The 17,064-nt window shown below is 43.4% G+C and overlaps 1 protein-coding gene across 3 annotated transcripts in view; it reads right to left on the bottom strand.

Moving 5' to 3' along the window:
- GRK5 (G protein-coupled receptor kinase 5) overlaps positions 1-17,064 on the bottom strand; it is a 167,468-nt gene that overhangs the window by 13,278 nt on the left and 137,126 nt on the right. For 2 of the 3 annotated variants that reach the window (XM_071812195.1, XM_065842993.2), the window contains exons 6-12: positions 16,717-16,809; positions 13,603-13,666; positions 12,955-13,095; positions 11,647-11,837; positions 7,222-7,259; positions 6,326-6,415; positions 4,884-5,092 (exon numbers count right to left, since the gene is read on the bottom strand). In XM_071812195.1, coding sequence (XP_071668296.1) covers positions 4,884-5,092; positions 6,326-6,415; positions 7,222-7,259; positions 11,647-11,837; positions 12,955-13,095; positions 13,603-13,666; positions 16,717-16,809 — 826 coding nt within the window. Of the gene's footprint in view, positions 1-4,883; positions 5,093-6,325; positions 6,416-7,221; positions 7,260-11,646; positions 11,838-12,954; positions 13,096-13,602; positions 13,667-16,716; positions 16,814-17,064 lie in introns of all 3 variants that reach the window. The other variant, XM_071812196.1, reaches the window with a different exon arrangement.

Here is a 17,064-nt window from a genome sequence, read left to right as displayed (position 1 = left end):
GTCGGGCCCGGCCTGGCGAGTCGTTCCGCGCTCCGCGGGGAAGGATCCCGACCAGTTCGCGACTTCAGAGCTGCGTCGGGGGCTCTTCCCCAGGGCAGGAGGGGACTGGTGCTGGGTGCCCGAGGTTCACGCCTCACCTTGTCTCCAGCTTTGCTGCTCCAAAGTCACAGCTGAGGAGCAGCGATCTCTCCTTGCCCCATCATCCCCAGGTGGGCTGTGTAGACCAATCGCGCTAATTAGCAAATGATTAGCAAAACTCCCTAGGACCGCCCACACAGGACGGGCTTGAGTTCTTAGAGCACTTGAGTCCCTAAAGAGACCAAGCTGTTAGGAGCCCCCCTGGATTTAAGTCCCTGAGAATCTCACTGGCTGTACCTGCAGCCAGGGCAGTCAGCAAACTGAGCTGTACCTTGGGGTCACTTCGGAACACAGGAGGCAAATAGATTTGGGAGGGTTGGAGAGGAAAAGAAGTGTTTTGGGAGAGCAGGTAGGCAACCAGGTGCAGCCCTGCAGGAGGTTGGGAGCAAGGCAGTTCCCACTAAGGCAGGTTTGTAGGTTTTCCTGCTCAGGGTATGCCCCAGTACCTTCTGGTTGTGTTGCTGTCTCAGCCACATCATCTCAATGAGGAGGAACCTTGAAAGACCTGCCTGTTGCTAATGTGAGGCTGGTAATCTTTCCTCTGGTGTCTGGCTACAGCTGAGTTTTCTTGTCCTTATCACAGGTTTACAGCGTTGCAGCTCTTGAGGCTTCTCTGAATACTCTGCTACCTGCTGGGCATCAGTGGATTTCTTATCTGACCTCCACAGTCTCCTCAGTTCTGCCTTTTTTTTTCGTTTTTTCTTTTTTTTTCTAGGGGCCTCATTTCCAGCCAGAGACAGCAAATGGCTTCAGCAATCAGTGTGCCCCGTAATACATGCAGAGACCATCCTCCAGCCAGCCCTGAGCAAGCTACAATGGCAGAGGCCAAGCAGCCAGAAGAGGCGGTGAAGTGGGTTGTGGGACAAGATGAGCCTTTCGCTCATCTCTTTCTGCTTCAACAGCAGCGACAGGCAGAGGAAACTGCATAGACTGAGGGATGGGGAAAAGCTAGTGGTTCTGGCCACAACAGCAACTTTTAGATCGCAATGTTTCTCCCTTCCTTACAGTTTCCTCTGCAGCTTTCTAGATCTGACTGGTAACCACAACTGGCTGGTTCATAAAGACCTGAAGACCTCTATGCCTTGCTGTCCTCTGAGCACATAGATTCATGTGATACAGCACCATGTTGATTGAGCTCACAGAAAAAGATCTTTCTCAGGGCACTTCTCTGGAGCTTGCTTTCCCTGGCTATGAGGAAGAAGGGATGTTCTAATCTGGTTTGCTCTATTGTGGCTGGGCAGAGAAGACTGAAGTTCTTTCGATCTTCTACTCTCATGTTGAGAGGACTTTCCTGACAGGTGGAAAGAAGAACCTGAAGGCAGAGGGACCACTTTTACTACCCATGGGTCTGATATACTTTTGGAAATGATACCTTGAAGCTCTCAGGAACAGTGCTGCTGAGGAGCAAGTTTTGGGAAGAAGATTTGGATTTGGCTGTAGATGATAAAGGAGACCTCTGCAGTTTCTGGTCTACAAGTCAACTGTGAAAGGGAAGCAAGGGGATTACTTTCCTGTGTGTCCAGCCAGTAATTCTCTTGCCTCTGGACCAAGTGGGAAGACCAGGCTAATCTGGGAATTTACCCTCGCCAGGCTGTAAATGTTAGAAGTTGTTTGGAGTGTGTGGTCAGAGCATAGGGCAGTTGAGGATAGAGAAAGGCTGTCTAGGGCTCCTCCACGATAAACAAGGGAGTATTCAGTAACCTCAGATGCAACAAGGAAATCTCCAGAGCATGAATGCAGTTGGTTGTGGGTGGCTGGCCAGTGCAGGCTGAAAGACACAAAAGGGAACACACCACTGGGAATAGGCCGGGACTGAGAGACCACAGAAAGGAGAAGATTCTCCTGCAAAGCCCTGTTGCAGGGGAGCAGCTGCCTGCCTCTTGAGGAGAGTCCCAATGGAGAAAAAAAATAACAGATTAATGACATTTGGTAAGGTGTAGCTGCAGCCAGCTCTAGAGATGGCAACAGGGACCCTCCCATGTTTCACTTTGTACCTATGGCTTCCTGTCACTGGGCACCAAACCAAGAGTTTGGCTCCATCTTCTTTGCGCCCTCCAAACAGAGATCCCTTTTGCAGAGTCAAATGGGAGCCGTAGGAATAAGAAGCGGCAGGGAAGATAGTCTGTGGGAAACATAGACAAACAGGACACTGACAGAGTGACGGGAGAGCACAGCAGTATGGGCCCGTCCAATGCTGTTGACTTGAATGCACTTCAAGTCACATCTTTGGATGCAAGACTGCACTTGTCAGGGAAAGCACGCATGTACATCAATGAAGCACAAGTCATAACAACAAGCAGGGAGCATTTCCTAGAAAGACCGTATTTTTTAACAGAAAAAACACACCATGAAGCAGTTATATTATATGGGAACTATGGGCTGGGGAGCTTCCCAGAAAGCCAGCTGCCCCTGTTCCTAATTATTTATTATTCATCTCTGTTTCAGTCCAAAATGAGGGCAGATTTATGGGAAATGACTTACAAAATGAAACATGGAAATATGGGATGGATGATGATTAATGGGAGCTATGATATGTGCTTGCAAAAATGCAAAGGGCATAAACATCCAGGAGGGGAAGGCTGACATGGGTGACACTATGAGTACATTAATAGAGATAATATATTTCCTGATGGAGATGCTATTAGCTCATGGAGTAAGCTTTGAAGAGAAGGTTTTCTACCATGTCTCCTAACATGTTGTTCCTCGTGCCTGTCTTGAGTCCACTACAGGAGAGCCTTTTGTGCTGGATCTTTTTTGAAGGCTCAAGTTGGATTTACGTACTGCAACTTTATGCTTCATTTTGCAGGTATGATGGGTACTTAATTATCACATTTTTGTTTCCTTGTTAAGATCCTGACACAAAGCAACAAAGTTCTGGTTTTCAACATAAGAAACAAAAAGTATCTGTGGAAACATATTTGAGTAATGGATTTTTAAAAATATCACTTGATAAAATAAATGACTTTTGGATGGAAAACCACAAACGCTATCTTGCTCAGTATCAAAACTAAGGCGCTTCCAGCCTTAATGCACAGTAATTTTAATGCATTAATGCTCAAAAATGACAGGGTTATATTTGGATCCATTAAGAGTTTGCACAAATCACCTAAATAAACATGCCACGTGATGGGACAGTGAAGAAGTAATGATGAATTTGTCAGGATTTATTTATGTATAGCTCCTGGTTCCCTGAGGCCAGGGAATGAACCAGATGACTTCCTGAGGTCCCAGGCTCCCTGAAACCAGAGACTCAATGCCTTGAAGATGAGAATGACCACAACACTATAACGACTTTCACTGTCTTCTCCTCTGGGAGCGGCAGGTCATCTCCAGCACTATCCCATCAATGATACATTTAATACTTCTCAGCTTTAAGTTCTCACGGGCTTAGTTATTTTCAAAGTAGGCTTTCATTCTGTTATGCCTCATGCCTGCGACTAACTACGGAACAAGCAACAATAACGTAACTATTGCCTCATGACATTTTCATTGCATGGTAACAACAGGACATGCACAAACTTTCTGCCACTCCAGCAGATGCTGCTCCTCACCTGGTGGGAGTTGAGATGCTGCTAAAGAGGTTGCAGGCTGTTTGAGCACATGAAATGGTCTGTAAGAGCCTGTGGCTGCCCTAGATCCTCCCGCAACGACTTCACTGGGGGCTCTGAATCGCAAATTAAGGGCAGTGAGTGGCCTAGAGTGTCTATCAAGAGTGATGTCAGTTAATTACTACCCTTGGGATTCAGCAATGAGTTGGTGCACTGTGAGTTAATGACTTCCAGGCATGATACTTGGCAATGCTACCATTATTATTTTGCAAGGAGACTTCAATGTCTCTTCATGAAGCCAGCCAACCAGAATGTTGTTGATCTGCTGTTTGCTCGCCTGTTGCACAAGATATTGGTGAAACTCTCACTACCTATTTGTTGACCTTTCTTTCCCTTCATCCTCTCTCTACCAGTATTCACAGATATGTCATTGTCTCCAAAGGAGACTTCACTCTTTAGCAAACAACATCAAGAAAAAGGGCACATCCCTTTCCAAATTACAATTCAGCCTTCTAAAGATGGATGTTGACAAGCCACAGATGAATTCAGACACAGCTTTGAGATTTCTCAGAGGGGTTGAGGATTTCCATTGTCAGACGTGGCTATTGTGCTAGGAAAATGACTCCCAGCTGAACAAGTGAGAAAACATTTTAAAGGACAGTTCAACAGTATTAAAAAAAGCTGGATATCCTGGCACCCCAGGGGAAGAGCTGCCAACAAAGTTAGTGAGATGGGGTGGGACAACATTGGAGTGTCACAATAATTTTGTTGCATAATCTTTGTCCTGCTTACCCCCAGCTCTCACCAAAGACAATGGAAGCATGGGGTTTTCAGTTCCCTGCAGGAGACAATCAGAGTCTTGCATCATCAAGTCCTTTTTATTTTTTTCTACAAGATTATAAAAGACAGAAATGCATTCTTGACTGCAAACTAACATTCAAAGTCTCACGAGAATAGACACCGCTCCCTTGGCCATAAAACTTTGGAGAGGACTCAAGATGACCGTGATGAATCTCACGGAGAAGCCAGCCCAAATAAACACAATTTGAATGAACAGAGAATGCAGTCATCCCATCAACAGATGAGATTGTTTACTCCTTGTCTCTGCAGCCCCTCTATGGTACCGTGTTGTTGCTCAAACCGTGTCAGATATAGCTTGCTAATGAAGCTCCCACACTGGGCTTTCAAGCCCCTTACCATTTTACAGATGGACTTGGCCTCCTCAGAAAACTTATGGGAGTACACCTCTTCTGTCTCCAGCACTCTTCTGTCCACTTCTTCCCTCTTCACCTTCTCTTTCCTTCCACGAAATGGTGATTGCCCAGCAATCATTTCATAGATGAGACAGCCTAGCCCCCAGTAATCAGGGCTGAGCGTGTATCTCTGGTTGTTCAGCACTTCTGGAGCTGTGGAGGAGAAAGATGTGTCATGTGGAAATGCTTGATATTTACATAAGCAAGATCCCTAAATTTCTATAAGTTGGTAACTGAATACACATGCACAGAGAATGGCAAGTAAAATATAAAAATACCTCCTGATTTATTTTGACAGCATTACAGAAAATGCAGCGTGCTACATGCTATGGTTTTTTCTCTACATGCAATGTACATGCTGTGTTCTGACTTGTCTATCAAATCAGATCAGTTAAAAAAACAAAATGAAGTTGAAACTAAGTATCAAGCAGAGGCCCAGTCTCAATAGTCCTTGCAGACTTCTCCATTTAGGGAAGAAATGACACACAAACAAACACCCTGTAAACAACAGTGACATTTCTTCAAAAGCAAATCTTGTCTTTTCAGTCAATTTATGACTTTTTTTTTTTTCTCCCCTTTGAAAACCAAATCCATTTATTTTGTGTTGCAGCCATCCAGTGTGCTTTGGGCATTTAGTCACTGTCTTACACTCATCCTCACTTCCACATGTGGGCACAAACACACACGTGTACTCACAAGCACAGACTCTTAGTGTCTGCACATTTAGAAATGACAACTGATTTGCTTGCTTTCATTAAATTCTCCACGTGGTGTAACAGTGGCTCATATCAGCTAGTTTCTATTTAGTCAAATAAATATATGCAATTTTTATTCCAAGAAATATGCCCACCCAGAGAATGCAAGAAAATACTTAAACTGAGTTTAGAAAACTGATCTAGTTAAATTGAAGAGTGTGTTTTTTACCAATGTACAAAACTCTTATTTTGTGCAGCCTCTCCTGCATGTAGGGGAGGACTCAAGATGACCATGTTCAAGATGACTGCAGGTGTGGCCTTACCCATTTTATCATAAACATACAAAGACATTTTAACTATTATAAAAGTAGTAACTAGAAAGAAACCTTTATTTTAGGCACATAACCCTCCTAAAATAAATCTGTGCTAAAATCATTAGATTCTCAGTTGTTACCTCCCCTTTTAACTTTCTTTGCTGATTTAAGAGTATAGACCGGGCTCATTAAGAGCTGCTGTGGTCCGTCCTTTTGCCCAGTTCTGATTTCCACTGGCTTGACTTCTTGATGCGTTGGACCCAGCTGAATGTGAAGCTTTTAAAATTCTTTTTCTTAAGCCTACATGGCAGAAAGATCTCGAAAACTCAAATAATCTCAGCAAATTATAAAAAAAGATGAGCTATTAGAAGACTTACCCATATATCCTACTGTTCCTACTCTTCCACGGATTGATTCACCCTCAGGGATTTTAACAGCTAGACCCAAATCAGATATTCTAATATGGCCTGGAAGGGAAAAAGAAACAACACAACACAAACCAGATATAATAATATGATCCAAATTAGTCTAAAAACACAACTGCTGTGATTGCTGCAACTCTCCTGCAATTTACTGTTCAGACGTTTTAAGAAATGAATGTACCGAACTGCTGAATCGGAGCAGTTTCATTGATAAGGAAAAGAGGAATTATTAAGGTCATTACAATGCAGTGAAATTAATTTTAACAGTGAGGCTACAGACTAGAGTGGATTGTGTTAGATATTTTAAAACCAACTAAAAAAGGCAATGAGAAGCATGCTGTAGGGAAGTATCTTGAACTGATGACAGGGGATGGATGGGCTGACATAATTCTGTAGCTCTCTGGCGGCTGAAGGGGCTACGTCTGGTCTGTAAGTCAGCGTGAGATTCGATTATCGCTGCCTTCAGCAACAAATGGGCACCTGGGTTTGCACAGAACGAGAGCTGGCTCAGCAAAGGATGAACGTACTTTTGAAACTGGAGCGGGAAGCACAGATTCAGAAATCACAGCTTCCTTTGTGTTGTGTCAGCCTTGCAACAATACGGATGGAAAAACAATGAAAAAAGGCAGAAACCGCCATATCTCGAGAGCAGACCCTGCTGAGCAGCACAGCTGCTTCGTTCCGTCCGTGTGGTGAGCTCCAGCACTTCACTCACCCCAAGACAGGAGTATTAGTGTCTGCTGAGCCTCTTAGTCACTTCCGAGCATTATTTGTCTTTGTGCAATACATATCCTAAAACTAACTTAATCTACTTTACTGTGAAAGCATCTCTGTAAACCTCTGAGACTTACCATAATCATCTAGCAGGATATTTTCTGGCTTCAAATCTCTGAAAATGAAAGATAGCGGTTATTTGTATGAAGCTGGTTTTGATAACATAACCATACCACAGTGTGTGATGCATTTATTACTAGTACTAAACCAGTTGAGTGTCAACTCAAACAGCAAGGAACTGATGAAACCAATACAACTTTCTACGACTCACTTCACAGATAGACTGAAACCATATGTCTTTTTCTAAACTGGAGTTACATTTTTTCACTAAGCCAAGCTTTTAGTTCCTAATCCACTCTATAATGGACTCATCCATCTAGTCCTGCAAGCCCTGCGTGTTGTTAAATCTCTGCAACATTTTCTGTTATAAAATTTTTGTTAAAAAGAAAAATATTCAGATTTTAAAATATTTTGTTTGCACATGAAAATGGAAATAGCAATCTGCTGGGCTTAAAGCTTCTGTGTCTGGCATCTGACTCAGGCCAAATATGTGAATGTGCGTACACGCGCTTGTGTACATGCGGAAGAGTTTCGGCTAGTTTGGAAAATGAGGGGTAGAGGGGGAATGCTGTGCTCAGATTGAAATTTTTCTTACAAACATTTCTGACAGTCTAGTGCCTATGCGGTTTGGAGCAATGCCATGAAAATTGGCAAGGTGGTCACTCTGATGTCAAAGATGTGCCTTTTGCGCTCCTGTGAAAAAAAAAATCCCAAATCGGGCCAAGTTATAAACTTCTGAAAAAAATAATCTCAGTTTTTATATATTTAGCAGAGCCTTGGTGGGTCATTCTTCTGAAAGGTTTCTCTGCAACAAACCTGTTCCTCCAGCTGCTGTTTCTGGACCAGCCACGCTCCACCGAGGCCAATTCCCAAACCTGGGAGTTGAGCGCGACTTTGCCGCGGCCGTTCCTGGATGCAGTGGGTGGGCTGTGTCGGGGTGGGAGGCACGGGGACTCTGTCCTGCCCTCCCCAGAGTGAGAATAAAGCCAACCTTCATGGGATGGGACCGGAGGTGGCAGAGTGATGGGGACGTGCTGGGCATGGAGCGTCCCAGAAGGGCTGTGCAATGGGAGTGGGCTCTGCTGGCTCCGCAGCCGGGTGAGGTATTGCTGCAACTCACATCATCCCCTGAATTTTATCTGATCGACTCCTACTGAAACGCAACCTTTAGCCTGGTGCAACTCCAAGAAGTGCTTGGCCTCGTCTTTTGTTAAAGGCCTTCTTGCATTTGTGAACCAGCTTGGTTGTGTTAGCTTCCCAGCAAGAGATATCTCTTTTCAAAGAGCAGAGAGAGGGGGGAGAAAGAGAAACCCTCACACCAGGAGACCATTGCAGAGTCTGTGCAGGAGCCCGCCCTGTGTTTCAACTGCACCACTTCAGAGTCGTGAATTTTCCTGTGAATGGAGAGGGGTATTTTATGGTTTTGACAATACTGAGATTAAAATGCCAAAACTAGTCTCGTTTTTATTTATTATTTCAAGCAAGAACATAGACGGCTGTGAACAATCTCCTCTTCTTGCTTGCTTCAGACCCCCTTGACCCCTCAAGATAAACTTCACCGGGTACCCGGTGGTACCAAGACTACTTTTCAAATAAACAATACTGAAATATGTGAAGTGTAGCCAAATGTTGAGGAGAAGCTGTGATTTTGTTTAACATACCACCGTGGGCTTTCCCTGCCTATTGGCAGAAGGTTTCCAATGCTGGAGCAACACGATCAAGAGCATTTCCTATTTATTTTAAAAAATTTATTCCGGATCCGTTAAGAACTATTTCCACGAAGAACTCAGACTTCATTATTACTTCATCTTCCGCTCCAGCACTTATTAGTCCCACTTAAAGCTGTAACTGTGGCTAAATGACAAGAATCCTGTGTGCAAGTTGGGAAATACAGTCTTCGAATGAGAAAATGAGAGAGAATGCACGAGGACTCTTAAGAACAGCAGTTTGGTCCTTACAGTCCCCTGCGATTTGGGGCAATCAGGGCCAAGTTTCCTTCACCCCATGCACCACTTGTCATTTCTGTTTTTGGATTTCTCGTTCCTTAGGATCAAGGCTGGATTCCTTTGCATGGCCAACACTTCCAAGTGCCAGGGAGGAATATGATTTTTGTACTGAAATGTGTAGGAGAAATAAAACTCCCTGGCGGTCACAGTTACATGTAATGACACTTCCCAATAGTACAGCTTCCCGTATGTAAACTAGCCTTGCCTAAATATACTGAAACATAAACTGCTGGCACTGCGCCCACGCTAGAAAGGCGATGGTGCATTGTTTGGCTGTACAGGACAGCATTGACAACTAAATTAACCATGGTGGACAAGGCTTTGCTGTATATTTGTGTAACGCCTCAGACAATGTGATCTTGACGCTGACTGGAGCTTCCAGGCATGGCTAAATTATATATATAAACAGTTTATATATATAATATATAAAAAAATAAGCAAATATATATATATAAAGAACTTGAGGAGAACCAGCGGCTTTCTATGTTTGCTTTCCACGAACAACTGACCCGTTGACATTTACTAACACGATGCAGTTGAGAAATGTAATGTAAGCACCATGTTTGGCAAGGGAATTCTGAATTAGATAAAACTGATTCTGAGCCTGAAACCTGGCCCGGTTGTTCTCTCGGGGCACGTCCGCAGCGTGCGTCACCAGCCCATGAGATGGGGATGTGTTTTCTGATGCTGTGTTTTACTCAGAAGCATTTTGTTCATAGAAAATTAAATTAAGTCTGAGGAATAAGTGTTTTGAGATGAATTATTCACCTTGAGAAAGCGGTAGCATTTAGCTGCTATATTTTATTGACCTAGATAGCACTTCTCATGGGTCCCAAAACACGCTGCATCATTACAAATTAGGGGTCTCTGCAGATGCTCCTAAAATACTGCTAGAAAATGTCACCTATAAGAATATAATATCATTCATCACCAAAGGGAATTTGCCATTTGAGGTGCAAACTAGCAGCTCTTTTAAGAGTCACGTGAAACAACTGCTAAAGGAGGCAGGATGCCATTTTTCTCAGAGCCATATGCTGGTTTGTTTTATTAGAAAGTGGCATAGTATGGCATTTTACCAGCCACGTTATGAATGTACCAGTCATTTTCGTCAATGAAGTATACTTGTGACCTAGTACTTTTTAAAGAAACCCTATAATACCTCCTAAAACTTTTTTTTTTCAATATGGTAGGATGTTTTTTAAAGAAAAGGGAAGCCAGACACATAATTCATTATTTGATTTTTCAATTGACATTAAATACTTAATTCCATTTTGTTCTTTGGGGAAGAAAAATCACCTCCTCCTTGGGTTGGCACCAGCGAAAGCCGCATGTTATCTGTCTGCCCTCCTGCCAGCGAGCAACATCTGAGTCACAGGGAGGCAACCAAGCGGCAGCTTGCTAGAGATCTCCTCCAAGGAACAACAATATTGTCATTTCTACGTATACAAGCATATGCATAATGCTTATTATACATGGGCATAGCCAATGATTTAAAGCGTGGATTAGTTTTTAACAATAACACATTATTGTCTATTAATCATTGTCCTTGGAAGTTCTTTCATCAATTTACAAGACGACTTCTGCTGTGAATGCCAGCAATAATGATTTCACAAGCTGGGATGACGAAGACAAACATTAAGTGTTGTTTACAAGTACACTGGTCGTTGATTAAAGAAAATAAATCTTCATGGAGTCCCAAGAACTCTGTCTGCAATCGCCCTGCTTATCCAGCAAGTAAACCCTATGACGTCCTGCAAAATTGCTTGTCTAGAGCTGTAAGCCAGACTGGAAGCTGAGAACTTGAAATTTGTCCTTCTCAAAGCCGTTTGCCAGCTGGGCAGCGGTGGGTGGGACATCCAGCAGGACACCTCCATCCCACGGCCATGGATGTGCCTCCTGCCATGGCTGGAACGCTACAGCCACCAGAACGATCCAGCCTAGCTCATCCAACTAATCCGTGTCCTAGGGTGGAAATCTGTGCCCTGTGTCTCAAACACCCTCTTGCACTAATTGTGCTCCTTCTGGGATAGGAGAGATGATTTTCTCTACATCTGACATGCCGCAGCCCCTAACGCAATATAATCTAACTAATTAAAATAGAGGCTTAAATAGAATGATCTCCACGTCATACCAACTAGAAACAAGATTCCTTAATGAAACCCCTTGAAGGAACAATTTTCTCATGTCACCCAGTGCATGCTGAGGTGTGGTCTGGGGAGCTTTATGTTAGTTCTGTATAATTGAGACAGGATGTATTTAGGGAAGCAACTGCTTCCTTCCATTATTACTGAACCATACTGTATTTGTACAGGGCTCTGTGAAATTCCAGCCGAAGCGCTGGGCATCTAAGCTACACAGCACCACAGCGAGTAGGAAGGATGCAGGCAATTCTTTTCTACCCAGAAAAGATGCCCTAAGACTCTACAGAGTGCTTACCTGTACACAGTATTTTCTCTGTGTAGGTCTTCTAAGCCACAAAGAATCTCTGCTGCGTAAAACAAAGCTCTTTCCTCCTCAAAGCCCGGGTTTCCCATGTTGTAGATATGAAACTTCAGATCACCTCCATTCATTATGGTCAGAACTAAGCACAGTGCATCCTTTGTTTCATAGGCATAGGCTAAATTGACCTAGAAAAACATTTGTAGCATAGTTGTGACAGAAGAAAGCACTAACTTTTCATTATAGATTTTCTCTAGAAAAGGAAAAAAAACCACATTGACTGAATTTGTTATGAGCCTTCCTACAATAGGAAATGTGCATTTTAAAAGTACAGAAAAATCAGATGTTAGGATTTTATAGATGAATTTGTTGAATCCAGCCTATTCATCATCAGAAACCCTCAAGGTTAATGCTCAGATAGCATCACAGGCTGGACAAACATACTAATTCCAGGCATACTTTTCCATATAAGAGAAATCTTACTAATCAAGGGACTCTACACATCCCGCTGGACTGTTTTGCTGGATAGCTGTCAAAAAGCTATCATCTCAGTAGGTTCCCATGAAGGCCCAGAGAGCCCAGTCCTGTGGTGGTCAAATGGACCATCACCACATGGTCAGCATCACCCCGTGAGGCTCTGGTGGGTGCCCCAGGAACCATCAGACAAGTCAAAAGCTCCCCATCACTTCTAAATATGTGCCATCAACTCTGCTTCTGCCAGAGGTAAATAAACATCTTGAATGTGTTATATTCGCTGTGTTTCCTAAATTAAGTATTAAGAATGTGACAGATGCTGAGATAACACCTCCTTTTTTTGTTTGTTTTACGGATCTAAGGCAAGTTTTGTAAGAGACACAAGAGCTGACACGACTCAGGAAAATGCTACGTCAGGCGGCCCAGCTCCATGTCACTGGCTAGATGCTTCTAGTAGCCAATCTCTTCTGATCTATTTGGTTTGATTCTCCTTCAGTCTCCTCCAAGCTCCTCTCTCCCAGATACTGGGAATTCAGGTAATCACATTGGATAAAAATAGCTCAGCCTGATGCAGCCCTGCTGCACGTCAAAGCTGTAAAATGCATCATGTGCCCATGGTAGGAACAGACACCTTGGTTGGTGCAGTTCTCACAGACCAGAGACTAAAATGAGACTCAGCGAAAGTGCACGGAGCGGGAATAGGTGCAAAGCAAAGGGAGGCAGCTCCTGGCACCTTTCCCACAGCAGGAGTTGGGAGAGACATCAGATTCAACAAGAGACAGTGCTCAGCAGGTGAGCCGGGAGCTGGGCGTTCGGGAGTCCAATACTCACTACGAACTGACTATTGACTTTTTCTAAAATCTGCTTTTCATTTAGCGCCATGGATTCGCCTTTCCTCTTTTTTATTCTCTTCTTCTCTAGTCTCTTGCAGGCGTACATCTTCCCCGTCGCGCGCACTTGGCAAGCGCAGACCTGTGAATGAAAGAGAACAATTGCTGCGTTAAGTCGAAGCAAACACTGCCTGGGCTGCGCTTTTACACCTCGTGATCTGATCTGATTCAGTCCTTTTAAGGTTAGAGACGGCGGCACAGGCAGGGAGAGCTGGGGAACAGACTACGGTTTCCAAATCTGCTGTGTAATATTGGTTTAATTATTTCACTTTCCTCCACCCGCTTCCTATCCCACCTCCTTTTGTCTGTGCAGATTGTAATCTGCTGCGCTACAGCCCGTCTGCACCTCCTCTGACCTCCGGCCAGCAATAAAATACAAGTAAGGGTGTGACCCTAATTCCACTGTGAACGCAACAGTCAAATACAAAATAATTCTCAAAAGTGTTCTTTCGAGATTACAGTGTCATGAGAGTTTAAGGAGAAGTGTCAGCAATTAATGAAAATCAGCCTCTGTCACATCAGGCTCCTGTAACCTGCGGTGCCTGAGAAGTCAGAAACGCTCTTAACAGACACTTTCACAATTACTCACCTCCCCAAAGCCGCCTTTCCCTAGTACCCTGTACTGCCGAAACGTGTTTTTTGTTACTGGTTGCCTGGAAGAAGAGGAAATAAAGGAAAAAAAAATAAGAGAGACACTACATTTAATGCACTCTCTATGATTTATTTATTTCAGAGCATACTTTTGAAAAGCAAAAGAGATAAATATTATATAATCACATTATTTCAAGGTAATAATATTATATTATATAATATATAATTATGTAATTACATTACTTCAATACTATGTATGGCTTGAACTTTTCAATTCCAACATATTAAGCTGTAATAAAATACAACACATTAGTGAGTCATCAGTATAATTTCTGCTAGCATCTTAGGACCGAGGAGGGTTCTGAATCTCCATTATATAGCCTTGGCTTTTGTAAGCAAAGAGGAGGCCTGAGAGCTTCCCACAAGATATTTATTGTCATGATATACAGGAATTTTTTAAGGGTAGTGCTGAGCTAACACTTTGTTGCTTTGCTTTGTCTTCAAGATGAGAAAAAGAGATTCAAAATCCAGTTCACCAGAAAATATTTCTGGTGTTTTGACCTTAAAGAAAACAGGAATCTGATGTGGAAGGAGGAAGGAAGCAATCCTGGGTACCGGAGAGGCACGTTTGGTCCTGCTGGCAGGAGGGGAGAGCAGGATGAGCTCCAAGCCCATCAGGCCCTGATGAGGGTGCTGAGGGTACCTGTGAGAACATCGCGGGCGAGGAGGGAGGGAAAGCATCTCTTTCCTTTTAATGGTTCAATAACTTTTGCTTTCTCAGGGCAGAGTGCTCCCTAATGATCACTAGACATGATCCCTACACGATCTCGCAAGGATCCCCACAAAATTCTGCTCTACCGAAATGTCTCCAGCCCTACACATAACTTACACCTTTATTACCACAAAAGTTTTGTAACGTGACAGAAGAATAACTCTAGATTCACAGGGATCCAATTTTGTATCCACTGCTCCATCCCCGAAGTTTTACGATTACATTAGCAGCTGATATGAATATTCCTACCAGCTTTTGTTTTCCCCTGGCGGGCAGCCAGCTGGCGGGGGAGCACAAGAATGTGGCTGTTCCCACAACAGTGGTGATGAGGTTGATGACAATAAGGAATAAATGTTAAACTGAATAATTTCATTTATGTTCATTATTGTTTTTAAAAGTGGAGAGAGAAAAAAATACGCAGAAGGCCAAAACTAGGAGAGGAAAAGATGCTATTTTCAGGCTTCTGTGAGGACACTGCAAAGGCTATTGGGGTTAAAAGCAACAATTAGCAGTGATAACGACTTGCTCAGCAATTTCCCTGGAAGAAATGGACTGTATGTCTCCCCCGCTGGACCCAGCAGGCTGTCAGAAGGAGCTATTGATCACTCTGTGCTAATAACGTCTTTTTGCTAATCCTAAAAGCAGTTCTCCTGGCTTCTGAAGCCAGGCAAGTCCAATAACTTGTCGCATTTGTTGGAGGAATGGAAGAAAAAAAATCCTCAAAGCATTTCAGAAAATTCCTTATCCCAAATGTGAAAACAGATAGGAAATAGCCTGGCTGAAGATGAATCATCTAATGTTTTGGGTTTTTTTTTTCAATTGAAATGGAAGAGTAAATGCTGGATCCAGTCAAGATGGCATGTGGAGCATGTCTTGGCATGGAATGGCTCTGCCCACCGCCTCCCCTCCCTCTCTGCAGCTTTCCAGGGAGAGGAGCTGGCACGGCTCCTTTGATCTCAAGGCATCCCGCTGATGCAGGCCGCTCGTGGAGCTGGCCCTAACTCATCTGCCCTAATTAATTCCATTTGTGGAACCCGGGGCTTCTCTCCACCCAAGGTCACTGTTAGCCAGCAGTGTACATCTGCTACAAGCTGCACTGACAAGGAGAAGGCAAAGGCCTCTTTCCTTGCAAATTAATACCCACTAAGGCTGCCTGGTTATTAAATATGCTCAGAAATGTATAGCAAATAAATATGGCGTGAGGACCTATATGCCACATTTTTTGTCTGTTTACAGTGATTCAATAATTGTAATAACCAGTCCAGACAAAAAAGTTACCGTATTCAGAGCTCGATTAAACAGAAAGACAACTGAAAGTGCTGAGTGTATTTTAATCATGTCTAATGAACCTCATACTATTAAACAGCCCAACACTTGAGCTTTAGAAGCCAGAACTGTCTCCCTGGTATTTTGGGGTGGATTTCTGTTTTATTCTTTACTTCTCTAGCAAGCAGCATCTGTTTCAGTCTTGCTTGGGCTCAGTGTTTGCAAATGCACAAGCCAGAGACTGCACCTGTGTCTTACACTTGGCATTCGAGGTGCACAAGGGTAGGTTATAAAAAATTGCAACGTGTCCTTCCAGCTTGTTGTGACAGGGCACACAATGAAATTGGCCACAGTCATTTCTCAGACTGCAGGAGATTTGGATTCCTATTTTTTTTTTTATAGACAGTAGATCTTTCTTTATTCACTTGCCGTGCACGGGCATACTGTACAGAACAGGTGTGCAGGCTGCTCGCTGGAGCACGTCACCTTCAGGAGTGCGGTGTCCCTAAGAGAGAAGGGAGCAGCTGGAGGGTATTTATGGGTGTAAGCACATTCATGGAGGATGGAGAACTATACGTATCCCAGACCCAGCCACGCTCGTTGGATGGTCACAGCCGGAGACTCCATTCATAGTTAAATTGAGTCTAATGCCAACATAACCATGACTTTTCTATACACCATCTTCCTGTTGCTAAAGTCATTACCTCTTCTTGAACCTTCTAACAATAAACACAAACAAATGCTAAAATTAGGAAAGCTTTCTGGGAGCTCTCTGGGAGAGCTCCCCTTGAGTACGGCTCAGGGAAATGCGGAATGAGTCTTAATGGACCTTCTTGAAGGAGAACAGTGAAATGAGGGAGAGAGTTGCTGCACAGAGAGGGCCATAAATGGCAAACAGTAGGATGAGGCACAGTAACGCTGTAGAAAGGCCAAACTGTCTTTCTCTTGAAGGCACACGGAGCAAATGTACTATCTCAGCTGTCAGATTTTGACCATCTTCTAAAGGCTTTGCATGGAAAGTGAAATAAACCTTTTGTACTCATTTGTAATAAAAAACCCCAAAGTGACGCTTACCTTTCCAACCACTTCCACTGGAGAAACCTGTCGAAGTACATGCTGTTTAGGTATTCTTGGAATGGTTCCCCGCTGAGGTGGTCAAGGACAGATCTATCTCAGATGAAAAGGATATATAAGTATTTTATAATCCTGAACTTGAAGCAAAAGAGAAACAAAACCAGAGGAGAAAATCCAGAGTTCTTCTATGGTAGGATCACTTTACCTCTGCTTTGTTTTGTACTTTATTTTACTCACAGTTTCAGTCTAAGGACAAAGTACTATGCTTGATGGATTTCATAACAGGAGGCCTTATACAAGCTGAATAGTAATATGTACTTGTTATGCTTGCTGCAAATTAACAGGGCG

The sequence above is a fragment of the Patagioenas fasciata genome, chromosome 8 (assembly GCF_037038585.1).
Source record: "Patagioenas fasciata isolate bPatFas1 chromosome 8, bPatFas1.hap1, whole genome shotgun sequence".
NCBI lineage: Eukaryota > Metazoa > Chordata > Aves > Columbiformes > Columbidae > Patagioenas > Patagioenas fasciata.
Note: the sequence above shows the minus strand (reverse complement) of the source record. Positions and strands in the feature narration are given on the sequence as shown.